Raw genomic sequence first — 27388 nt, 5'->3', positions numbered from 1 at the left:
CTTTTATAATTATTTTATTTTCATAAATAGATATATTTTAATGAAACATTATGTATGTACCACTTTACTGATCTGTAATTAACCCGAGAATTCATTCACTACACACACTACACCAAACACAACAATGCATTCACATTCAACTTCTCCTGCACGTACAAATTTTGAAGACGAAAAAATGAAAGTAGAAACGAGTCTCCGCCATGTTTTGCAAGAAAAGCATTATAATATATACAAGGGGCCCTTACTCCGGACAATATTGCAAAATTCATATGATCTTTACACATAATAAGACAAACAATTTTCTTAAAAAGAAAACAGTGTTAAACTAAAATTTTGCAAAATACAAGATTACCCTAAGCAAAGTTTTTTTCTGAACTACAAGCTGTAAAAACCATGTACCTTAACAAGGTCTTCACCAATTAATTTCGGGTAAAATAATTTGCATTGTTTTTAATCTATCCATCTTGAGATAAAAATTATTTCTATTGACTTTTTAGTATCTAAATATTGCAATGTATATCGTGCAAGAATGAACCATTGTAACAAATCTGACGCGTTACAGAAACTTAATTGGCAACAACATATTAAACTACTGCATATCTTAGCCAATGATGTATTCAATGCTACTTTGTTTTCAGTTTAACCCTTATTCAAGTGAGCATGCTCTAAAATATTATATGCTAAAGACAGCTGGAAAAAAACAGAATATTCAAAAAATAAAAAATCAAACACAGAAAGTTTTTAAAGATAAATCTACATCCCCTGAAAGACAGTTAATTACTAGACATTGACTTAATTAACAAATATGACAATACAGATCTCTGAACATATTCACTGATGAAATAAAATACTCTTATACTTTCATACACACAATATAACAAGACAGAATTTATAAGGACATATCTGAAATAAAGCAAGTGTTGGCAGTTATCAGTAAAGTGGTGGCGTGTCACCTGAAATAACCCGTAGATAGGTATGTGACCAAATGTCATTGTTAGGAAATCTTTATTCTTTATTATTTTTTTATTTTGGTAATAGTGTTTTAAGTGTAATCAAGGTGTATTAGGTCATAATGCTTAAAACTGTTGGTAGTTTTTCATTTCAGCTAACATATCGTGCTTATAAGCAGAAATATACACCAATGTTTGTAATTGTTAATGCGGATATTTTGCATGTGCAGTTAACACAAAAACACCAGTATACCAGTAATAAGTAAAGCTACCATACAAACAGATACGAGGTTTGTCAACTTAACGCTAGACTACCAAATCAGGACTTAAATGCAGTAGTCACATGTATGACAAAAATTCTATGTTGTTACGATGTTTATAAAAAAAATCATATTCAAGCTGTCAGCCACACAAAAATGAAATGACTTGAAATTCCATTTCAGTAACCACATGAGAATTATAAATCAACATCCAGCAATGAGAAATATAACATGATGACACAACATTTACAATAAAAAAACAAGTTTAAAACAGACTCCTGGATGCCAAACCACACAACAATTGGCTTGAATTTATTATATATTCTAAAAATAGAATTTCCTCAAAGTTTTGAAAAGTTGTAACTAAACACTGAAACCTTGTCTGATGCAAAAATCAAAAAAAATTTTTGTTAGTGTTTTACCATTTATACAGACAGCATATTCTATTCCATTATTTATCTGAAATTTGTATTTTAGTCTGATCAAAGTAACTATTACAACAGAAACTTTTGATTTATGAAAATGATAAGTAATTAAAACATATGCACATAACTTAATATTATCTCACAATGGTTAATTAACTCCAGAAATAACAACTAAATTTCCCTCATCTACAATCTTAATATAACAAGACAGAAAAATCAAATATTCTAAAGTAATTTTTAAATAACTGAACAATACAGATCAAAATAATGTCTAATCTTTCAAACATCAAATGTGAAAGTTTTTTATATTTCTCATATTTCAAAATTGATGTTCTTAATATATACCACATTAATACCATTTTCAATAAGTTCACACTGTGAAAATGTTATCAATTCTAATTCACACATAAAATATTATGCAATAAAGTGCAAAAGGTTGATTAAAATTTTAAGGAAAACCACATATCAACTTGAGTGGGAGACATACACCAATTAAAACTTGCAAAGAAATGTATCATGTTTTTAGAAACAATTTTGTGTGATATAAATTTACTCTAGTTGTTTCATTACAATCAATTAAGTAATAAATTACATTTGTCATTACAAATTTTCTTAATTGCAACAATGACATGAAACAATAATGTTATTTAACAAATAAATAAAATAATCTAATTGCAAGATCTTTTACTTCAGTTTTTTCATACCATTAAAGTTCCGATGAGCAAACCCACTTCCTATTTAAACACTAAATTTGTCATGTTAACTTCAACCTTTTTAATATTCCGAGATAAAATATATCAAAAAACAAGGTTTTTGTTATTTTATTGTTATTTGTTATTGTTTAGTTTCACAGTTGTCACCATACTTTCCTAATTCCAAAAATTACACTGACTGAAAAAAGCCATATTTAAAACTGACAAAAGAATTTGAAAACTGATATCAAAGTCCAGGCTTACTGTTGCAATCCATAACAACTACATAATATAAATATTTTCTTTAACCCACATTTAGATTGTCTGTAAATATTGAATAAATGAACTTCAGTACTCTCATTTTACATTTGTTGAACGACCTTGACCTAGTTTCTAGATGACACTGACATCATGCTGTAAGACACTGACACAGTACAGGGCATTATGGGTCAGCTGGCCAGTAATGTTATATTTTCTGTTCTGTTATTTTTCAATATACACTATGATCCATATTTGTCCTGAAAAAGAGAATAAAGCTCGTGTTATTAAATCATTGATATGCAATTAAAAATCTTAAAATACAAGTGATAAAAAGCTGAATATAAAGAAAGAAACAGTTAAGCTTTTTACAAACAAGGAACTTATATGTTTATTTATTAACCCATTACTTCATATACACGCCTTTTTCACCCCCCCCCCCCTTTTTGTTGTCTCAAATGATGAAAAAATGCCTTATTTAGGCCCTAAACACTTGTTTTTGTTTGAGAAATGTTGTTAAAAAAAGTGACCTTTTTTTCGGGGGCAATGGTCCAGTCAACATTTGTGCCAAGTTTGATTAGTGTTGAAGCAGTTTTTATAGTATTATAGCAATTTGAACTTGTAACGGGAGACTTTTCAATGAAAACAGCCATTTTTCACAAAATGCTCATGAAGCAATGGGTTAAAGTATAGTAGGAATGTATGGGTTTTTTACATTAGTTCTATAAGAACAGAAATATTTTTAGTTTGACATATCTTTTCAAGATTTTTTTTTATGCACACTGCTTGTTTATCATAGAATAGCAAATATTACATAAGTTAACAAATTAAATGTGTTTCAACATTCTGAATTAACTAAATGTGTATAATGGTCTTCACAGAATAATTTATTGTTATTGTTGAGGGGTTTCAATACAATTACAGGTCAACTTCTGCTGCCAGCAGTTTAGAGAAAGGTCAACCTGCACACATGTACAAACTATCCTTACTTTATATTGGTGGCATATCAACATCAATTATCTGCATTAACAATGAAACAATTTAAAACAGATCCAAGAAACTAGCAGTTCTAATTATTTTAGAAACCTAATGCTCTAGTGATTGAGTTAGATAACAAAGTATAATAATAGTCCGGTAATAAACAACTTGAAAATTGTAAAATAAACCATCATTAAAACACCTAGAAGTTGTAACACACAGATTTAAATATATGACTTGAATGTTCATACTAATCAAGAAAATTAAGATTGGAGTAAAAAGGGAAACTATAATAACCGATATACTATGACATGTATTTACAGGAAGCTCCTTCAATATGTCTTATCTTGTCTCTTGAAAAATAATAAACAAATCAGCAAACATTGTTTAAATGTCAGTATAGTGATACATTCATTAATAACTTAACAAGAAACTGATTATCATGTTGTGAAGACTAGCTGAGAATACAGAGGCTTTCTTCTTATAAATACAAACACTTTACAATGGAGTGAAGGGCTTATGAATAGTTTCTTAAATATAACAATATCCAGCCTGCGCATCCGCGCAGTCTGATCAGAATCCATGCTGTTCGCTTACAAACCCTATAACAAGTAGAGAAACTGATAGCGAACAGCATGGATCCTGATCAGACTGTGCGGATGCGCAAGCTGGTCTGGATCCATGCTGGTCGTAAACGCACTATGTTGGTTTTGTCGTGACGCGGCTCATATATTCAAGATTGATAATGGTGAAATTTGATCTGTTGGGTTTTAAGTCACTGCCATACTGTAGAGCAACTTTCAAGCTTAACTGGTGGAGGACCATCAAGCATTGTTTCAATATATACACTAATAAGTTAAGAATATAGAAATACTAAAATGATTAGTTTTCATGTTTTAGCTTCTAAATCACACACATAGTTACAAATAAAATAAAATAAATGTGCAAATCACAGAAACAAACACACAACAACTGTAAAGCAATTTAAATATAATGCAATTCAAGTGCATAAATCTTTTACAATAGGGTTATTATATGAGAAGTACCTTGATCTGGAAGATGTAATTTACTATGCAGGATTTTACTACGCTAGCTTCTCATGTTTTCTAGAAAATTCCATGACAACTAAGTATATGTTATAGATCAAGATACTCTTAACAATAACTCATTTTTTTAATAAACCTCTTCCAATTTGAACCATAACACAACATTACTATTATGTCAGCAAGGTCATTTCGTATCATACCGGTTATATAATAATGATTTTCTTTCGGTCATGTCATATATAAATTTGTGCAAATGATGCATGCGCTAAATACAGGTATGTAATAAAACTGGGATATGAAATTATGATATTGTTTACATTTAACCTTTAACCTCCTGAATCTGAAAATGATTAGCCTTTGAAACCAGTATAGAGTCAGGCCAGCCTGTATATCTGTGTAGTCTGAACAGGCTCTATACTGTTGGCAGCTCCGTTTTTGTATTTTGACCTTGAAATCACTGAATCTTTGACAGACTGTTTGCTACATGAAAATTCAGCAGTTAAAAGGTTAATTGACAAGAAGCTCTAGCAATCTTTATATCTCAGATGTTATCAATTAGTATCTTCAGATATTTATTATTGGCTACATACAAAAGAAATCAGAAAGACATGGGGTATTCAGTTAGTCATGCACTTCTAGCTATGTTATTCATGGTTTAAAAAATCTATTTGTTTGTTCCTATATATGCATATGATATGTAAAAGTTGAAATATAGCCAAGAAAAATACACCATTTATATTTGTCTCATATACTGTATAATTATATCAAATATATTCAAACAAAGGTATACAGCCTACAAGATTTTTATAATCTAGCAAGATGCAACTTTGTCTTACAAAATGTATGTGTGAAAAAACGATGAAGTATCTCTACATTTATGAAACAAACTCTGCAAAACAACTAAAATCTTCAAAAATAAATAAATCCTTCAAAAAAACCCAAGAATATCGGGCTTTATGAGCCAAGGATTGGTCATCAGAGTTTAATAGCTAAAATACTTTTTATAACATATTTTAGAAATTGACCTGTGTTTGTCATCCAAGAAAATATTCTATATATCTTTAACCTAATTTGTACACTTTATGTCAACATTTTTATGACATAACCTAGTTTGATTTTAAAAAATTTGTACATTCAGTAATGATAAGACCTAGTTCTGATCAAAGATAATCCATAATCAATTATGATGTGACCTAGTATTGATCAAAGATAATCCATAATCAATTATGATGTGACCTAGTTCTGATCAAAGATAATCCATAATCAATTATGATGTGACCCAGTTTTGATCAAAGATAATCCATAATCAATTATGATGTGACCTAGTATTGATCAAAGATAATCCATAATCAATTATGATGTGACCTAGTTCTGATCAAAGATAATCCATAATCAATTATGATGTGACCCAGTTTCGATCAAAGATAATCCATAATCAATTATGATGTGACCTAGTATTGATCAAAGATAATCCATAATCAATTATGATGTGACCTAGTTCTGATCAAAGATAATCCATAATCAATTATGATGTGACCCAGTTTCGATCAAAGATAATCCATAATCAATTATGATGTGACCTAGTTTCGAGTCAAAGATAATCCATAATCAATTATGATGTGACCCAGTTTTGATCAAAGATAATCCATAATCAATTATGATGTGACCCAGTTTTGATCAAAGATAATCCATAATCAATTATGATGTGACCTTGTTTTGATCAAAGATAAAATCCATAATCAATTATGATGTGACCTAGTTTTGATCAAAGATAATCCATAATCAATTATGATGTGACCTAATTTTGATCAAAGATAATCCATAATCAATTATGATGTGACCTAGTTTTGATCAAAGATAATCCATAATCAATTATGATGTGACCTAGTTTTGATCAAAGATGATCCATCTTCAAATTCACTGCCTTTATTAAAATAATGAAAGCAATTTGAACAATTGTTTGGGTAAACTATGTGATGACTATAAAGTTAACAAGTTTTTCATTTGCTTTGATGCAATGACATAGTCATTTTACCCTTTAAATATAATATTGACCTGTAATTTATTGAAGGAAGCATTCTGTCCTAGTTTCATACTGATTGGGTGAAAATGTTACCTCAAATGAGCTGATTGTTTAAAATTAACAGATGCCCCTGAATAAACAACAGATAAGTTGTATTTTAAGATCATGAAAAAAAATAGCTCATTGTCATTGTCATAAAATATGACTACTGTAGAAGTGACAGAGATGTCATGATATCCAGAGATTTTAAAGATCCTGTAACACAATTTTTTCATGGTTTTATTTCATAAATATGATGCTCAAATTAAGATTTGTCAATATTGTAAGTTCCAATAAGCATTATTTATAAAGATATTACCCAATTTAACATTTCATGTAAATAAAGGGAGGTAATTAGAAATATATTTTCTATAAATTCTAAGTCAAATTTTCCAATAAGAAATGAATGCCTGTAATTTATTGATTAAATATAATGTGCACAAATATTTGCAGTACACATTTTACATATTCTTCGATGTTTGAAAATTGTTTTATTTGCATAAATATGTACATATATAATTTTTTGCTAGTGTGGTATTCATACAGTAAAAATATCAATCACAAAACATACAGGATCTTTAATATTAGTGATTAATTCATTCCATGAAAATAACAAATTCTCGGATACACTATAATGGTAAAAATATGGATATATATAAGACAAGAAAACATGGTATAATGAAGTGTTAATGGTTAATTAAAAGACAAGAGGCTAGTCACAGATAGAGAACATTGCAACACAAGAACAAAGAGAGGAAGCTAATATACCAGACAACACAGTGTAGCACATACTCTATGATGTTTCAGTCCTGAAAGTAAACAATGCATGCACTACAGTGTCCCTTCACATAATAAAACAGTGTAAGGTTACTTATAGGTACAAGATCAAAGATAATATGTATGTCATAATGATGAGGTAACAACATAAGACACTTTTGAACAGTTTTCTCTCCTGTGTTTGTTCCTGTTTGTTGTGTTGTTAGGTTTTAAATGTCCAATTAAAATTCTTAAAGTAATATGGCAAGTTTTCAAGTGAAGAAGAACTCAATCACACCTGTGTATATAATTTTACTAAGGTACAAGCTTGCACCAGAATTTCTCTTCCCCCCCTCCTCCCTTGAACTTTGTTAAAATAGGTTGTTTGATTTCAATGTTTCTGTTGGAATTTATAATTATGATAATAAAGAGAATGGGCTTCAGAGTAGGCAAACATAACCACTTGACCACAGATAACCATTATTCTGTTACACATTAAACAAATTGTTGAAATTAAATCATAACATAGAAGGCTATAATGGAAATTTCATTACGCTTGAGATTATTTTGGAGGGGTTTTTCACCTTATTATTTATATAACTGAAGTCTAAAAAAGGAATTTTCTTTATAATCATGCAGTTTTCCCAATACATGAAACAAACTTCTTACTTTCTCATATTTTTAATTTTAGCGATAATTCTTCCCAAAATGCAGAATGATGATAATAATGATGATGATGATGGTGGTGATGATGGTGGTGATGATGATGATGATGATGATGATGATGATGATTATTATGATGGAAATGATGATAATGATCATGATAATGGAAGTTATTGATGTGATGATGATAAAAATTATTGTGAAAATGAAAAATGGTAATGATAATAATGATGATAATTGCATGTCTGACTGAAACATTATGTTATTTGCAGACTTTATTTAGCAAGCAGGTTATAAAACTGAAAATAAAGTTGACAGAACTTGTTAACCAGTATAAATGTTTGTCAAATTGAAAAACCCAACATTTTAACCATGTGTATAGAGAGTGGTGTAACTGTACCAGGAGTATACATTGCCCTCGTATGCCGGATACCTTTAAACACCCAACATGTAATACATAATACAGGAATCAGGAAACACATTTCCTTTTATTGTGTAACTTACAGTTAACAAATTTGATTTTTCTTCATCAATAAAGGTAAAACCTATTAATATTAAATCAGTTTTCTGACTCAGAGCAAAATATAGATAAATATGACCTTAAATATAATATTATCTTAGAGGAAACGATGAAATAATTGAGTGTTTAATTGTACAAGCTGAAAGCGAAACAGCTTCAGGTATACAACATGAATTTAGGTTGTTCATTTATTCTCCCAGGCTTACAAATAAAGGAAATTACCTATATCTTACACACATACATCTTAAGTTACTTATTTCTCTGAAAATAATCATAGGTAATAGCTAAATATTTGATATATAACAATTTTACCAATATAAAAACCAGAAACCAGGATATAGGTAAATATAGGTAAAAATATACTCTATTCCCAATCTCCATTTCATACAATAATTGAAAGTTTGAAACACATAAATATTTTCCCATACTCAGTTTTAAGTAATGTTTATACTTCAGTTCCACTTTTGTATCAGTCTATTGTTAAATAATGTTCACAATACAATCAGTTTCTCTTAATTATAAAATTCATAAAGAAAAATGCCTTCAAAATTGTTAAAATTCAATTCAATTTCATCTAGAGAAGAACTTATTGTGATGACATTTTATTTATTTTTTTTTTTTTTTTTTATTGGGTTTTACGTCACATCGACACAGTATAGGTCATATCGCGACGTTCCAGCTTTACTGGTGGAGGAAGACCTCAGGTGCCCTTCCGTTTATATTTCAGGCACGAACGGGCATCTGAGTAGAACCACTGACATTCCGTAAGCTAGCTGGATAGCTTCCTCACATGAAAGAATCCAAAGTCCCTGTCGAGATTCGAACCCACAGCGGTGAGGGGCAAGTGGTTTGAAGTCAACGACCTTAACCACTCGGCCACGGACGCCCCTTGATGACATTTTAAGCATAGATTGAAGGGCAATACATATTATTAGATAATGATTTTTCAAATGTAGTACTTAAATAAGGCTTGCAAATTTTAATTCAAAAGTACATTTCCTTTCTGTTAAATGCTCCTGACAATATTAGAAACATTTCATTCTACAGCATCATTCTATAATGAGATATATTTCATATTTACTCAGAAAAAACAACAAATATCTTATATATGTATATTAGACACATCTCAAGCTGAAACAATTTAAGACCTTGCAAGTTTAACAATGTTATAATACATATAAATATACTAGATGCACATTCCATCTATACATGATGGAACCTACGTATAATACACACCTGTAATGAGCTCATCACGCCACTAGCAATGTTAGATAATCGACCGGCAACTTTTGACACGCCTTGTTTTACACTATCCTTCACGTCCTGGAAATCTGGCCCGCTACCGTAGTACCCACTACCTGATTTACGAGACTTATCACCATTACCAAATAATTCAGCACTTGATATACTTGATGAACCTTCAAACTTGTTCAAGTTCTGTCTCGTCTCAAACTGTAAAATATGTCACACACATTAATATCCTCTATATAAAATGTATTATCACAACTCATTAACAATGTATGTTTAATTTATACATGTTGGTGTGTATTTTGGTCCGGAAGCACATATTCCTTGAAATAAACTGTTGAATCTTTGAATCAACCATATATAACTGATAAAGTGTTAAAAGTATAAGTATTCTTGCAGTCGGTTTCTTGTATTTTTTTGTAATATCTGTTTGCCACTTAACCTTGTTTATCAATATTGATCTTGAAATTGTTTCTGTTTAAATTACAACTATAAACTTTGTGACACAAATTATGAGAACAACAGTTTTGTATTTATCTCTCATATTTACAAAGTGCACCTTAAAAATCGTGACAATGAGTTTGCAAACACTTTATCCATTTATAATTAAGCACTTCAAAGGGAGACAACTAATATCTTTCAAAACAATCAAAGCACTCAACAGTTATTCAGTTGGGTAAGTGTATAACTAAAACAGTATCAATTTACAATATAATGTTACTTGGCTATATGTATTATTGGAATGGTATAATAGTCAGTTTGTATGTACTTACATCCATATCATTTTTACCAAAGTATTGGTCTGAGGAGATGGCCTTGGCATTACCAAACTTTTTCTGGGCCTCCGTGCTTGATGATTCTGTATTATCGTAGGCCTTTCTAGTTCGAGCAGGTCTGAAATAATACAAATTATCATAGTATATATACAGTCTCTAATAATTACAAATTGTAAAATCGTATAGTAAAAATTGTAATTTCTTCATTCACTTACACCCAATACCTATCAATCCAATTTTATATGGCAACAACATGTGCCCTTTTATCTTCGATTTTTTTGTTACTCAATATGTACTGCTTTTTTTTTAAAGCACACAATTAACTTCCTAGATTACTTATGTTTAAATTTTTTGTACAGACCATGGATTGAAACAAATAATATCATTTACTGTGGTTATTATTATTATTTGAGTAATTTCAAAATAACATGACTATATTAAATAGGAATCAACTCAATAACTGCATTGAATGCTGGAAATTTAGTAAGTTTTTTGTACTTTATGTGTGTATAAACTAAATAAAATTTGTCATTATAAGGTATGGGAAATCATATTCAAGAACTGAGCTAGTGTGATCCCTCATTTGTCGGACTAATCAGTCCCTACAATAAATACTGTCAATCAAAAAATATTTGCTATTAATAAAATATATAACACAGATATGAGATATTCTATAATATTACTGTTAATTAAAATGGCTTAATTATGCCAGCTGTGAGATAAGATAAAACAATATTTTCTCTTCTGCCATGGACGTAATGCCTTACATTTCACTTGTATGCTAAGAGTTTAATGGTTTGCCAAAGTAAAAAAAAAAAAAAAATCCAAATCTTGTCAAATTTGGCGATTACATATCCAGGGTAAACTCGGCAAAAATTATATTTAATTTGTTAAATAGTATATAGCTTGAACATTATGACTAATTGGTCACCAAAATAGATGTTGTACAATGAGATTTATGCATCAATATTTCCTGATTGACAGTATATAAACATAAAATATGAATAAAGAAAGAGAAATGACTACAGGTATAAATCATACGATAATATACAGGTCTATATAACCAGTACCAAAGATGGTATATATATATATCCATAATAATATAAATGAATCAAATTTCCAACATATTCATCATTATTGTCAGGTTTTAATATACAATAACATAATTAATATTCCAGCTTACATGGCTGAGAAAAACTAGATTATTTTCTGATAATTACAAGTTTAAAGGTATCTTAACAGGTGTTAAGTTGTTAAGTTTCGCTGACAGGTTTAATGTTCTTACCATAATAGATACCTCTATACATTCAACACTTATAATGATAGCAGAAAAATGAACTTTCTAATGTACCAATATAGAGCCAGATCAGCTTGCTCGACAATGGTCTATACCATAGGTTGTTCTATTTTCATAATTTTAGATGTACACTTAGAATGAGCAGCTCTAAATTCAAGTATACTATTTTAACTTATTAGGGCAAGAGTGAAGCAAATCCATGACATTGAGACCTACCATATTAAATATTTTATACAATTAATCCGAATCATATCAATTAGGTGACTCTCATATGTCTATCAAAATGAAAGTGATATAAATAAACATAAAATATACATGATGAATATAACCCAAGATTTGTGATATTTATCACAGGAAAGATATTTCCCTCATTATGTACCATGTGCATTAAATAAATAAATGTATAAATAAATTAATAAGTGGAAAAACACAAAATATTTCTGCATATTAACTTTAAAACAATTGAAATTTTCAAATGTATTTTTTTTGCTTTCGAAAAAATCAATTTAAATTTTCAAACTCCATTCCAAAAGACGATGAGGTGCCACTATGTCATTTAAATATAGATGTTGAAGAGATAATTGACTAGGTAACAAATAACTGAGAGAATATTTAAAGCACATGACATTATAAATGGTGACAGGTGACAATTACCCTTCTTCCTCCACATTATCTTCCTCAGCATTGCTTTGTTTGCCAATAAAATAAATATACATATATTACACTTTCAAAACACCTAAAATACCCAACACCACTAAAATTATGTGCAGAAGGAAGAAAAATTTAAATTGTAACTTTTTTTTTACTGGTGTGGTATGCTTGATTAAACCGACAGATATTTTATATTTCAACAATTTATGTTAAATCTTATATGTCAAATATGATAATCTGAAACTTAGAAAAATACATATGAAGAAATCCTTAATCTATTAAAATCTACTTTACGACATTACATTATATATAACACACTAACCTGTCATCATTTCTTGAAGTATCAGAGAACGTGTCTTGTTTAGTTTCAAATCTGTCCATACCCCACCCACCTCCACTATTACTGGAACCCCAGCCACTGCTAAAATCATCATTTTTACGACTTCTTTCTGATGTTCCAAACGGACTGTCATATCTACAAATATAATTACAATTACTTCCAATATGATCTATCATATAACAAATTATTCATAATTTATGAGTACAATAAAATGCTTTGTTCACTTCTATTCAAAAACCTGTAAGATTTTTTTATTCTTTTACTTATAACTTGTGTTTAAACTGGATCATAAGCTTTTATTATTTATCATTATTCACTTAATTCAGCATAAACAATATCAGACACAAATTACAAGTAAACATAAACAAATGTATTTAAAACTGGTATAGTTTGATTGTGTTGGAAGCTATAAGCTTATTGAACACTCTCAAATCCGTTCCTTGAACCAACCAGTACTAAGCAATGAATGTAAAGTTTCTTGCTCAAGAAAACAACTGCTTCCAACACAATCAAACTAAACTAGAAATGTGTCATCATGCCACGGATGCCCCCGCATGCAGCCAAAATTTCAGATGGTGCTTTAATTATTTTTTTCATTTTAAGTTCAAAGCCCTTAAAACTTTTCAATGTTAACACAAACCATTTTCATACAATGTTCAAGGCACTGAAATTATTCAGTCTAAACATTTTAAAAATAGCATATTGCATATTTGTAGCCAAAATAATGGCTAAAAGTAAGAGTGCTGAAAGTGAAAGTTCAAAATTTTTCCAACATTCATGAAAGATAAGTTTGTCTTAAATCATTGAACTACAACCAAATTCAAACTTAAACTGCTTATTCCTAAGATGTATCTATATTATTTTCAAAGTGAAAGGGACATAACTCTGCCAAAAAATCATCAAACCATGACCAAATTCCAACTTGGCCTGTCCATTCCTTTGACATATCCATATGTCAAATTTAAGTTGAATATGTAACACTGTTGGGTAGATAATGAACAGAAACTGTAAATTTCATGTTATTTTCAAAGTGAAAGGGGCATTACTCTGCCAAAAATCATTGAACCATGACCAAACTCGAACTTGGCCTGGGCATTCCAAAAACATATCCATATGTCAAATTTGAGTTGAATGTGTTGTACCATTGGGGAGATAATAAACGGAAACTGAAAATTTCATATTACTTTCAAAGTGAAAGGGGCATAACTCTGCCAAAAATCATTGAACCATGACCAAATTTGAACTTGACCTGCGCATTCCAAAAACATATCCATATGTCAAGTTTGAGTTGAATGTGTTGTACCTTTGGGGAGATAATGAACGGAAACTGAAAATTTCATATTATTTTCAAAGTAAAAGGGGCATAACTCTGCCAAAAATCATCGAACCATGACCAAATTCGAACTTGACCTGTATTTTCTCATGACATATCCATATGTCAAGTTTGAGTTGAATGTGTTGTACCGTTGGGGAGATAATGAACGGAAACTGAAATTTCATATTATTTTCAAAGTAAAAGGGGCATAACTCTGCCAAAAATCATCGAACCATGACCAAATTCGAACTTGACCTGTATTTTCTCATGACATATCCATATGTCAAATTTGAGTTGAATGTGTGCAACCGTTCTTAAGATAATGAACGGAAACTGATGATGACGGAATGACAGAAGGACGGAAGGACGGAATGACGGAACAGGGTAACACTATATGCCCCGGCCATTACATGGCAGGGGCATAATTAAAATTTGTATGAACTATAACTATAACTGGTTTAGAATATTACTAAGTTATAATGTTATGTTAAAGATAAGCTGTGTTCTTTTTTTAATTTAATTTTGGTTTTCTGTCTGTGAATAAATTTTTTAAACAATTTAAATGGAATTTTATCACATTTTAGGCATTTTTATGATAACTTACTTGGGTGGTCCTGATGAGAAACCTCCGCTGTATGATTCCATCTCGTCTTCAAAGAAGGAATTTTTATTACTGCGTCTTTCATATTTATCTGCATTATATTTGTTATTGTCTACACCCACTTGTTCTATAGTTTGCATATCTGTCATAGCTGAATGGCTTATACCTCTGTAAACAACATACAAATATATCACTTATATATATAAACATATAAAACAAATGCTGCAACTCATATTAAGATCATCACATAATAAATCACTCAAAAAATGCGAGAAAAAATACCTGATTTCAATTTAAATAATTAACTTTGACACAGATTTTCGGGGATTTAATGTTTTAACGTCAAGCTACCGTTTTTAAATAAATACATAAACTTAACATAGTGCTATTCCATTACAGGACTTTCATATAAACATGATGGAGACCACAAAAAGTTGCTCACCACTCAAATATTCAACAAGTACATTTTAACAATTTCTACCATGCTATATATCATAAATGAACTTTATTATTTTTCAAAATTTGGCAGAATTTGTTGCCATAAGCAGGCTTAGAGTTAAGGGCAGTAGATTCTATACTGATAGTGTAGATTAAAATCACTGAATTCATAGGTTTTTATCACTTGATTGGCATTGAATTAATAAAAACCATAAACTAATTTGACATTAATATTGCTTCTTTTCTCAATTTATATTACAATAAATTTTTATTCTAAGTTGTTTTTTTTGTAATCCACAGTCCACTTTCACCATAGTCAATTGTAACATTTGCAGTCATCAATATTTCTCACAATCAACCGATATATATCACAAGTTCATGTAAGTATATTTTACTAAACAATACATTTAATTGACACGGTTGCATGATTAAAGCAAACATAAAAAGATATCTATCTACCTAGAACCTCCATATCCCATCCCCAATCTTTCCATCTGTTCAGCTTTCTTTGGATCTGAAGTTTTCAACTTCTCTTCTTGTTTCTTCCTTTCCATACTCATATCTTGATAAGCTAGTCGCATACTTGCCCTGTAAAATACAATACACTTTATTTATGGTCGCTCACATACTTGCCCTGTAAATTATAATACACTTTATTTATATACACACACTGTAATATCATGATTATAATAGTCATCTGCCTGCTCTAAAATATACATGTAATAGGTACTGTCAATGAATTTAAGATTTTGAATTTACTAGCCCGAATTCCAGTTTTGAATTTATTCTACTATATATTTATCTAAATTTTCTTGAAATTTTCACTGGCCTGAACTATTTTTCACTGGCCGTGAGCCACCGGGCCAGTGCTAAATTTGATGACTGTAGGTAATTTGTATAGACACTGTAACTAATATCTTGATAAGCTTGTCACAGCCTTGCTATTAATTATATTGAATATCAATTCACAAAAAAAACACTGTTAGGGTCAAATGATGACTTTCTAACTTTACACTTGGATGAAGACACCAGATTTTGTCTCTGTCAGTGTGCATCATTTTATATGAACTAGGTACATGCACAGAATCATCGATCTGCTGTAAGCTAAAAAGTATATTAAAACATTTAATTTCCCTTGAGAACTTTATGTCATAATTATATATCATATTAAATATGTTCAGAGTATTATATCTAGCAACATGTCAATATGACATATTGAAGACAATGTTAGCTTTATATTGATTGAAGTAAATCAACTCTATACATATAGACAGTTTTCTATGAGCAATGTACAATTTTCTCTCTAACATTGCATCATACATCAATAAAACATTTTAAAGTTAATATTTGTTTATCTGATTTAAACATATGTCACACACAAAAAAACCCCATAAAGTTAAAGGTTCTATTTGTCTTTTCCATATTATGCACTGCCCTTTGCTCCTAGAAAATGAGGATGTAACTTTAAACTTATTTTCAAATAAACATTAAAATTATTAATGTCAGCATACCAGTTACTGTAGAGCATTAGCTGCGGTATAAGCCACAATGGAAGAAATATAATCTTACAATCCATTTACAATAATATAAAAATACTCCCATTTCCCTTCTGCTCAATACATTAGTACTACCATAAAGACAATAATATTTAATCAATATTTACATTTGTTTTTCCTGTTCTTCTTTAGTTTTAGCTTCCTGTATTGCCATGTTTGCGGCCATTGACTCGCGTTCTTTATCTCTTTGCTCTGCACGATTCTCTATCTCTTTAAAGTCTGTCTTTACTTTCTGTGCTCCAAATCCTCCTTTCTGTAAAATACAGTAAATATGTTAATATATCCTCACCTTGACAACAACAATAAATACTTAACTATGACATCAGTATTGAGCCTGGCAAGCCGTCACATCCAAATAGTTAACTACTCAGAAACAACACTCTAACAACTCTGTCACCAGACTCTAGTCACTAAGCAACCACACTCCGACTCTTAACCACTCAGTGACCAAACTCTTGCCACTCAGTGACCAGAGAAACCAGCTAAGCAACCACTCAGCAACAAGACTAACCTCTCAGCTACCAGTCTCGTACCACTCAGTGATCAGATTCAACCACTAAGCAACAACACTTTAACCACTCAGCCACCAGACTCTTGCCACTCAGTAACCACTCAGCAACTAGACTTTAACCACTCAACAACCAGATGCTTACCACTCAGCAAAAAGTCTCTCACCACTCAGCCTCTCACCAAACACACTCTTACCACTCAGTTTACAACAAATTTAAATAGTATCAGGAGTGGCCTAATATTCCAGAATATTAGACAAGATAAATGAACAGAAAAAAAATTCACAAATATTTTGGATTATAATATTATGTAACAATTGACTCAATAAGAAAAACCTTAATTATTACATAAAATCATTTTGATCAACTAAATCACACTATCATATGTAATAACTTATACATTAGAAAGTAACAAATTTTAAATGAATATCTAATCTGTGCATACCCCTTTCTTAGCTGGTGCTTTCTTGGCACCTATAAGAGCTTTCCTTGGTTCTGCCTTAGCCATTGCTTCTGTGGGGGACATACTTAAGGCATGCTCTACATTAGGCCCCTCCCCTTCTCCTAGAGACACCGCCTCCTTCTTAACGCTACCATTCTCAATAGAAATAGGCTGTGTTAGTTTCTGACCCTCGGTGACGGGCATGTTAGGTTGAGGTTCCTCCTCACGCTGTATGTCGGAATGTTCAGCAAAAAAATCAACCTCCTTAGTTTCTGGTGATTGTGGATCATGATGACTTTCTATATGTAACTAAAATAAAAATACAACAATGTTTTATCATATATACATTGGAACTAATAAAGAAATTTTGGAATAAGTAATAAATAGAATTTAAGGTAGTTTTATAACAGATATCACAATTGTAAGTACAATATAATCCACTTATTATTTGCAACTAAAGCCAAGTTTCTGCAAACATGTGTTAAGAGCCAGCTTTTTAAATGAGAAATTTGCTGTGCAAATCATGTTTAAAGAACTCCAAGAGACTGATATTTATAGACTCCTTTATGCTAATAAATCACTTTGTGACACATCAAATATAATAATGTTTTCCAAAGCAAAAACCATCTATGATATGAGGTTCCTCATATGACAAGAACTTATAATGAAGGTCCGCAAGTCACATGCATTTAACCCATATGCTGCTGCATTCATAAAAACTCAAATAAACTGTTTGTTTCCTCTTTCAGGATAAAAACATATCCTATTGGACTTATTACCCCTGTTTAAAAAAAATCTCTAATTTAAACATGAATGATTACACATCAAGATATAAGCATTGCATATTTACTTACACTATGATCACTTTATATATTCAATTATGTGAACATAATGTTTTACATTTCACAAATTAAATATGAACAATGTTCATCTCTTATTGTTCATGACAACATGACAAGCTTCTTTACCACCTCCTATATGCTACCTTGGTCAACATTATAATAATAATAAAAGACAACTGAAAAATTCTTAAATGTACTGCTCAAACAAGTATATAAACATTCACAGAGCAAAATACAAAAATATCTTGGTATCTTATCAGGGGGCGGCAAAAGTCAACTGTCTGTATTGCCCAGGTTCTCCCACAACCTGTACGGACAAGTAGCAATTTCCAAGAATTTACTATATAAATATCATACAGACAAGTTAAGAAATGCCTCAGAAAAAAAACAGACTAGTAAATAAAAATGAGACTTTGTCGGCCCTGACTCAATGAAGAGAGGTATACCCCATGAAAGAGGAAACAATATGTCTAGATTCAACAGTTAAATTTCCATCTTTCTTCTATCAGATTTAAACCCTGGCAACTATACATTTAACTACTAAACTATCATCTAAAATATGCCCACATGTTAATAATGCTCTAAATTAAGATAATATTGAAGCAGATTATATATGAATTGCAAATAAACAAGCATTTTAAATAAGTAACAATGTATTATACTTTAACATCAGATTTTCGCACTTTAGAGTGCAACTGTAAAAAGTAAATAGCCATGTGAACAAAGAATAAAACTATGAAAAGATATAACAGTACTAATGCTCACATTTTTATCTTGGTATAAATAACACCTTAACTATAAAAAACTGTCAATATCTAATATTGTTTCATATAAAATTTAAAAATGAAATAATAATGTTAGTTTTTAAAGCAAATTGATTGAACTTTCTTATTTTTGTTTGTATGTTTTTTTTCTGTTGTTGTTTTTTTTTGCAGATAAACATCAATTCAACAAACACAGATTTATTTCGGTCAATATAATCTACAATGTTCAAGTTTTAAAAAACTGAGAAAAGGTAGTAGCAAAGACATTAACACACCAAAATGTTTGTACATGTACTTTAAATATTGATTTCTCTACCAGCTAAAACTACTGTGTATGTGACAGTTTTTACAATTAATATCAAGACATAAACGAGAAGATGTCTTTGAAATAAATTATAGGAAACAATATAGTGAAATACACTACAACACAAGATTTTTAACTGATGTGAAAGTATATAAATATATCTCCCAAATCTGACCTTGCCATCTGAACCTTTCCTGGTCTCCAACAATCTCTGAGTTAAAAAATTTATAATTTTTTTCTCACTTTTCCTCAAAAATATCATTGATTGTAACAAAAATAAATGTTTCTCTTATGAATGCAATCATATACATTTTTATCAATATAACATTACAAATAATTTTAAAGCAATATCATTACACAAACTTTTATTTTTATAAATTATTAACTCAAAAAATTAATCTTCGTTTTTTGACATAAGTATAAATAAAGAAAGAGGAAGGTTTCCATTTTGTATTGTTATTATATATAAAATGGCTTAAACAAGGAAGTCTTACATCATGTATCTTGTTTATACGGCAGAAGAATGTAAAATGTAGTAATGCCTTCTGAATTTGCTCTTATATATTTTCTTGACTTTAAAACTTATTTCAAGTTTTGTTTTGCATTCAAATTTTAATCAAATATTTGATCAGTTTAAAATGTTAAAGTAAGAGCCACTGAACCCTTGGAAGACCATTCCATTAGTTTATTTACTTTAGGTATTAATGGTAATTAGATAACTATCATTTAAACTTTCCTCCTGAATATAATCTAGGAACATAGACATACATGTTAATCTAAGCTGCATATTATAATGACACACATGCAGTGAAAATACAAGACTTTAAAATACAACATAGCAACACATGGCTCTAACAGCTCAGCCTCACTGTATATTTTATAAATAACTATAATTAAAATAACCATAGTTACCTTACTGCCATGGAGTCTCATAGCCTGAGTGGCTAAAGAATGTAATTTATCTTTATACATTCTGGCAGCTCTACTGTGATATTTCTGCTGGGCATCATTTGTTGTACAACCATGTTGTCGGAAAAAAGACATCTTGAAAAATGAAAAAAAACACCTCTCATTAATGCATTGCAACATGTAAGAATGAAATGCTTAGATACACATTACACACTGCATTTTCATCAACCAAAAACTTCTTCATTTTACAAAATTCCATTTTTTAACAAAAAATTTACTTTATAATAATACATGAATATTCCAACAATAAACAAACAGATACAAAATCTCATATGTTCTTACATTTGTCGTACTTTAACACTGTTCTTTTTTCCACAGAGCTTTGGTGCGGGATTTGGGCCCCTTTCACAAAGCATTTTTTTCCACAATTTTTTTATGAAAATTTACAAATGTTAAATAAAAGTTAGTGACAAAATTGTCAATAACTTCAAAACATGGGAAACAGAGACACAAAATTGTAGGATTATATTCAATAAGTTCTTTATCATTAATAAAGGCATTTTCAAACACATGATTTGAACTTTCTTTGGTTCCCCATTTAGTAGCTAAATTTTAACAGTATAAAATAGGAATATATTCACAAATAATGTCATTGCAGCACTTATTTTCACAACTCAAAGGGTCGTGGACCCATTAACAATAGACTGGAGAAAAAATTAACAATAGACTGGTGAAAAACACCTTCTAGAAATAGGACCATCAACAAACTTATATATACACTAATCTCTAAATGACTTAGAACTGTCTAAATTGGACATCCTTTAATTAGAGCTTTAGAGAATCAAACAAATTAACTAGTATTTAAATAAATCACTATTGATATAATTGGTTAATTAAAAACCTATTTAAAATATTAGAATTGTTACAAACTTAATGTATGATTTTGTAAGCAATTCATTGTAGATCAGTAATCAATATACTCACAGCATTGGAATTGCCTCCAACTTGCATTGCTCGAAGTTGCAGCCATGTCCAGTTTGTATCAAGTTGAGTGGAGCGTATAAATGTGACATGAACACCCAGTGATCTGTGTACTGCAGAACAATCTATACATAGAAACACTCCATATGTTACACTTGCCCATGTTGGATTGTTACTCCCACAGTCAAAACATTGCTGAAAAACGCAATGAGGGATTTTTTTTAATTTGTCTCAGAAGGAAAATTTGTTATTCAGATGACATGTTTAGTTACTTTTTGAATGGGTAAGTACTGTACAATATAGATGTTGTAAAACAATTATTCTCTTCTAATAGACGTATACACAAAATTTTCCTTCACAACATCATCAACACATTGTTCACACTTTTTATATTCACCTTTTCACACCTGAATTTAATTGTTTGCTGCAATTTTGTCTGTCATACCAAACATCACATAGAACAAGCGTTTTGATTGGTTTAATAATTGCCTTATGAAATTGTGAGGCAAGCAGTGAAAAAGCTGTTTTTGACCCACCTCTAATTGACTGGATATAGGCCAAAAAACCAACAACTGAGAAAATGTTAAATAATTCTGCCACGGGTATCTGGCAATGATGTTTAGTCTAGTTCAGATATTTTTTAGAAAAGATTGTTCAAACAGCATTACAATTAGCGTACTATAAAGAAGAAACAGTGTTTAATGTAATTACATTCATTGACACAAAATCCAATCTAAAAACTTTATTTATGAATCAATCAAAAAACATCTTGTCTTGACATGTCTTTAAAAAAAAAAATAATTTCAACATCAATATGATGTTGACTTTTTTAATTTCGATTTGTTAGTGATCATACCTCTGAATTGTTTTATAGGGAGCTTGACGAGCTGGCCCGAAGGGCCTGCTCGCAAAGCGAGCTTTACGGTAACGCGAGTACCTGCTAAGTGATGGTTTTGAAAACTTTCGTCCGAAAAAACGAATTGGACACATCGCAACTTTTCGAATTTAAAGATAACGATAAAAACTAAGGAATTCTGACTGAAAACGGATATGTAGACTGGTCACCCGCGCACGTCTATGGGAATCATAATTGGACAGGGAACCAGAATAACGGAAGCTGTGTATAAAATATCGAATGACAGTTTTAAAACGGAAAATGTAAAATGAAAATTGAAGGCGCCATTTTGTTTGAAAACTCTGATAAATAAAAACATTTTTTTGTCGAACTTTGATGTGAAAACTATCTAGAATGAAAGAAAATGGTCTAACTAAGAAAATGAATCCGAACACCAATATCTTTTATTCAGTCGTTAACGCTGTACAGACGTTTAAAGTATTGTTTACGTGACGTCACAATGTAGCGCCAAACAGCACGTGCAAAACAATCAAATCAAGTACGCTATTTTAATGTCGCAAACGTTTAAAGTTTTACATTTATTTCAATTTTAATAATTTTTATTTCGCTTTAAAAATTATAGAGTGAAATAAAATAAACAAACAAAGTTTTATCAACGTTTTCAAAACGCGTTATTCATTTAACGACAGGGGCGGAGCCATATGTAACACAGTACGTGTGACGTCACACGCACTCGTCACTGCATTTGAAATAAAAATGAGAGATTATTTCATACTATTTCAAGTTAAAAGTACATCGAGCTCGCTTTGAGGCTTTGCCTTTTTCATATTAGTAAATCACTCTTTAAAAAAGTTATTATTAACTAAACAATCTATATCCTAATACGCGGAAAGTCCGAGCGGGGCCGAAGGCCCCGCGAGGGCTGTAGCGCTCTTAGATAACATGTATGACGCGTATCAGTTTAAAGGAAATCAAATTCAAACTATATGAAAATTTCAAAAAAATATATATCCTATACCTAATGGGCTGCGAAAAAATCCTAAGTTAACTGGGCGCCGCCATTTTGAAATCCTTTTGAACGCTTTTAATGAGCGTCTACATAATTCAGACTATTGCAGACGCATGCTTAGTAACACTTCCGGTGAAAGAATGATGTACAAAATCAGAAAATAAACCTGCATTTCATTGATAAGAATTATAGTAACGACTATAAATATAAAAAGTTATTCAAACATATCCTTTTTGATAAATTAGCACATTAAAAATAACGTAAAAACAACAACTGTGATTAGAGATTAACAAAAATGGCGGACGGGATTTTCCAAACGCCGACGCATGCGCAGAGGTCCGGAGTTTTTCGGAATAGGCCGAGCGTTTCCGGTGACAGGTTGAACACCACCAATTTATACGTTTTGTTTATTCAAAAAAGATCTGGTTTACAAGTACACTAACTATGTTATGCTAAAATCATAATTCATAAGAGCTTTCCGCGCCATAGGTAGCACCTAATTTCATATTAGGTTTATTAGAGAGCACAGGCAGTTGTCATGTGCCGAGTTGGTAAAAGGTCAATTTGACCCTACCTATTCACCCAAGCCAGGTTGGTTTAGGGTCGAGTGCATACTTCAACAACAATAAACCTCCTCCCTCCCAAAAAATGACATCAAATTTTATTTAGAGTTTTACAATAATGAAAATATGTCAACTCATGATGCTTTGATGAGAAATAGATATACAATCTCATCAGAGATTTAGATTTTTAATTTCTTTTTCTTTCTTGTGTTATGTCAAAATTTGAAAAACATCTGTTTTTACAAAACGACACCTAGAACAGGGTCTAATTGCATATCTTTTAAGAATTTTGACATGAAAATGTTGTAGATGATAGAGTAAGCCATTGTGATAAAAATAGTCATAATGATAAAGTCATAATTTGTCAACAACACCATCAGTGACATGGCACGTTCCACAGCGCACCGGCTGTCAACATTTGTTTATTATGTCACTCTTGGAACAAAATGGATAAATTGCGGAATAAATAGAATGACACAATAAAAAGACATAAAATAAATTATCATTTAACCTTATTTGTAGGTATAGATCGTAGTCTTTTAAAAATTGTTTGAATATCTGTTTTCGTAGGTCCGTCAGCCATTTTGGTGACGTTTCTGAAAGTCACATGACTTATAATATTCTAACGAATGATCAAAAGGCATCGTCCTAAACCGGATGGATGGTTAAGAGAAAAAGAAAGCACAGCACGACAACATTGAAAATTTTGCAGGCTCGGTTTGATTGAGCCTGTTCATGATGCAAGTTACCGTGGGTGAGAGGGGTTTCGTCGAACTACCGGTTCGGCGAACTAATCTTATATAATAAAACAGGTTGTAGTTTCGTCGAACTTAATTTATATAGTGCAAAAAATATCTATCATTGTATAAAGGGCACGTCAATTATCGTGGGTCTAATTAAATCTGTTGTTTATCACACATTTTCATGCAATTAAAGACAAGATATTAAAAATTTAAACCTATTATTTATTATTTTCTTTAGTACTTAGGGGGCCTATAATAGTTATATTTTACATAAAAACATAACTCAACACAAATGATCTCAGTAAACAAACAACATCACAAAAATATATACATGTACGTATATATAAGTGAAGCCTGAAAAAAGGAAAATGATTTAAAATTAACACAAATATACACATTTCATGATTAATTGAAGTCTGTAAAATATGATTTTTTTAATCTATGTTAAACCGTATTCACAAATGATAAAAGCTGAAAAAGAAGGACAAATGTTATTAATCGGAATAAAATGATCGCCATTATACACAGAAAAATAAAACCTGAAAGAGAAAGAATTAACTATGTATTTTATAATCTAAATATATACTCAAAAACAAGACATACAAACAACATGTAAAAATATTAATCCAAAATAAGAAAATTTTGTACCATTATTTTGTACGTAATATTTATGTATTCATTAATGAAATTTTGTGTCATAATGTGTTTACAACAAACATATTGATGATAAAACCACTTTACATACATGAACATGCACCGGTTTAAGCAGAATTCAACATTAAAACACGGAAATGGACGGCAGTTTGCATTTAGCAGTACCGTCCATAACCAGACTCAACTGCAACATTTTCAATTTTGTCGTTTTGGACTTTCTTTAGAGATTCTTATTTTCTCTATTTTATTGCCACATCAGCGTTGTTTGTGCCGTGTGGAAGCTGTAAAAAGTCGCCCCGTACATGCAATCAGGGATGTTATATTTTTATACTTAAAGATCGTTTAGCATGACATTGTTGTTGTGTTTGTGGTGCATTTAGTTTTCACTTTTTGGCATTTTCTAGTTGGATGGTTCCAATATTCCAACTTGAATAATGTTGAATCACCCTTAGGATATGTTGCCTGCTTTTTAACTTTGTCTTTTGACGTCTTATCTGTGATATGCAGGCTTCATAAACTCTGACCCCCTCTCAAAATTCAAAATTTTTTTAGTTCCGCCCATTGTTTTCTCGTTTAAGGCACACACATTTCTTTAATTGGGGACCATACGCCGCTTTTTATGGAATGGCAAGAACGTGTCACATTGAAGGTTCCATGATAACCACCGTATGAATACATATTCAGATGTTTCTAAATTCAAAATTTCACCTTTTTCATGTTAAAATGTAGAATTCTGCTTAAGCCTGTGATAGGGGCGTGGACGGTAGTTTGCACTTTACAGTACCGTCCATGAACAGGCTCAATCAAACCGAGCCTGCAACATTTTCAATTTTGTCGTTTTGGACTTTCTTTTAAGATTCTTATTTTCTCTATTTTGACGTGTTGGGCGTTCTTTAGGGATTCTATTTCTTGTTATCACATGGTTCGGACTTTTTTCTTTGTTCTGAAAGATATATTCAGTACACTTTTCAATCTTCAGTAAGGATTTGAAAACTGTATTGATATGTAACAGTGCTGTTTCTTCATTGGTCCATAAAGGAAAAACTCAACTGATACAGGTCCATCGACACCGTTTTATGATGCGCACGTGCGGCAAATTTGCTGGTTCTGGGGCGGGGGGAATACGCAGGCATGCTCCTCCAGAAAATCCTTTATTCTATGATGCTCAAAGGTGCGTTTTCCCGTGTATTTATCACAGCTTACAGTCTGCCGCTAGTACATGTTATTTTGGCACATGTCACTGATTTTGTACAAAGATCAGTGCATCGTAAATATAAAGAGTAACAGGTTGACTACCAATCGCATAACGGACGGAAAGTTGTACATAAAATACATGTATGAATAATTAAAATTTGACGAATGAAAAAATATGCAATAACTGATGTTGTTATTAAACTGCTGTTGCATTTTTATCTGATGATAATAAATAAATACAAGAACTATTACACATAAGAACAAATGCTGCTCAATATGTTCAACCTGTCCCAGTTCCTTAAAAATAAACTTCAAGTAATTCAGAACAAGCTGATTAGGTTCTTGTTGATATTGTTTGCCATATTTTGTCCTTGGTCATGATGTCAAAATAGAGAAAAAAAGAATCTCTAAAGAAAGCCAAGTCACATACTGGTCCAAATCACTTTCGCTCACTCAACTGGTATACTGTACCATTTAATAAACGTGTAGATCAGATCATCCTTTGTCATGTTTTTAAAGCAAAAAATGGTCTTGCTCCAGATTACATGGAATAATATTTCACACAGAACACTGTTCATTCTTACAGGATCAGGTTACAACAAGGGTGCATTTACAATCCCAAAGGTTTAATTTGATTCCAAGTCCTTCACTTTGTGGGTTGTTCGTTGTGGAACAGTTTGCCAGCTGAATTATCTAAAATTTGCCGGCTACCTTCTTTCAAAGTATCTGTTAAGAAGTACCTAATGGAAAGTTTGTAATTTTTCAATACTTTTTATATGAGTTTTT

At 30.9% G+C, this 27388-nt stretch overlaps 1 protein-coding gene across 11 annotated transcripts; it reads right to left on the bottom strand.

Annotated features, from left to right (window-relative positions):
- Positions 1-24628, bottom strand: LOC132754969 (ADP-ribosylation factor GTPase-activating protein 2-like). 11 transcript variants are annotated; one of them, XR_009629152.1, is made up of 16 exons: positions 24523-24628; positions 21587-21778; positions 20606-20737; positions 19869-19904; positions 19288-19320; positions 17787-18092; positions 16940-17085; positions 15736-15864; positions 14842-15006; positions 12905-13057; positions 12586-12618; positions 10632-10752; positions 9847-10062; positions 8833-8871; positions 7440-7480; positions 1-2845 (listed from the first exon to the last, which is right to left on the bottom strand). XR_009629152.1 is itself a non-coding variant. In XM_060745727.1 (16 exons), exons 1-14 carry the CDS (start codon positions 24592-24594, stop codon positions 8860-8862), a joined length of 1746 nt encoding a protein of 581 aa, XP_060601710.1. In that variant the 5' UTR covers positions 24595-24628; the 3' UTR covers positions 1-2845; positions 7464-7480; positions 8833-8859. The 11 variants fall into 11 exon arrangements, 10 of the variants coding, with proteins under 10 accessions (XP_060601710.1, XP_060601709.1, XP_060601711.1 ...); XM_060745727.1 differs by having other exon boundaries at positions 7464-7480; XM_060745726.1 differs by lacking the exon at positions 7440-7480.
- Positions 24629-27388: the final 2760 nt, after the last annotated feature.

This window comes from Ruditapes philippinarum, unplaced genomic scaffold (assembly GCF_026571515.1).
Source record: "Ruditapes philippinarum isolate M1 unplaced genomic scaffold, ASM2657151v2 ctg495_1_1_1_1, whole genome shotgun sequence".
Lineage (NCBI taxonomy): Eukaryota > Metazoa > Mollusca > Bivalvia > Venerida > Veneridae > Ruditapes > Ruditapes philippinarum.
The sequence above is the reverse complement of the archived record's forward strand: the minus strand, read 5'-3'. Positions and strand labels throughout refer to the sequence as shown.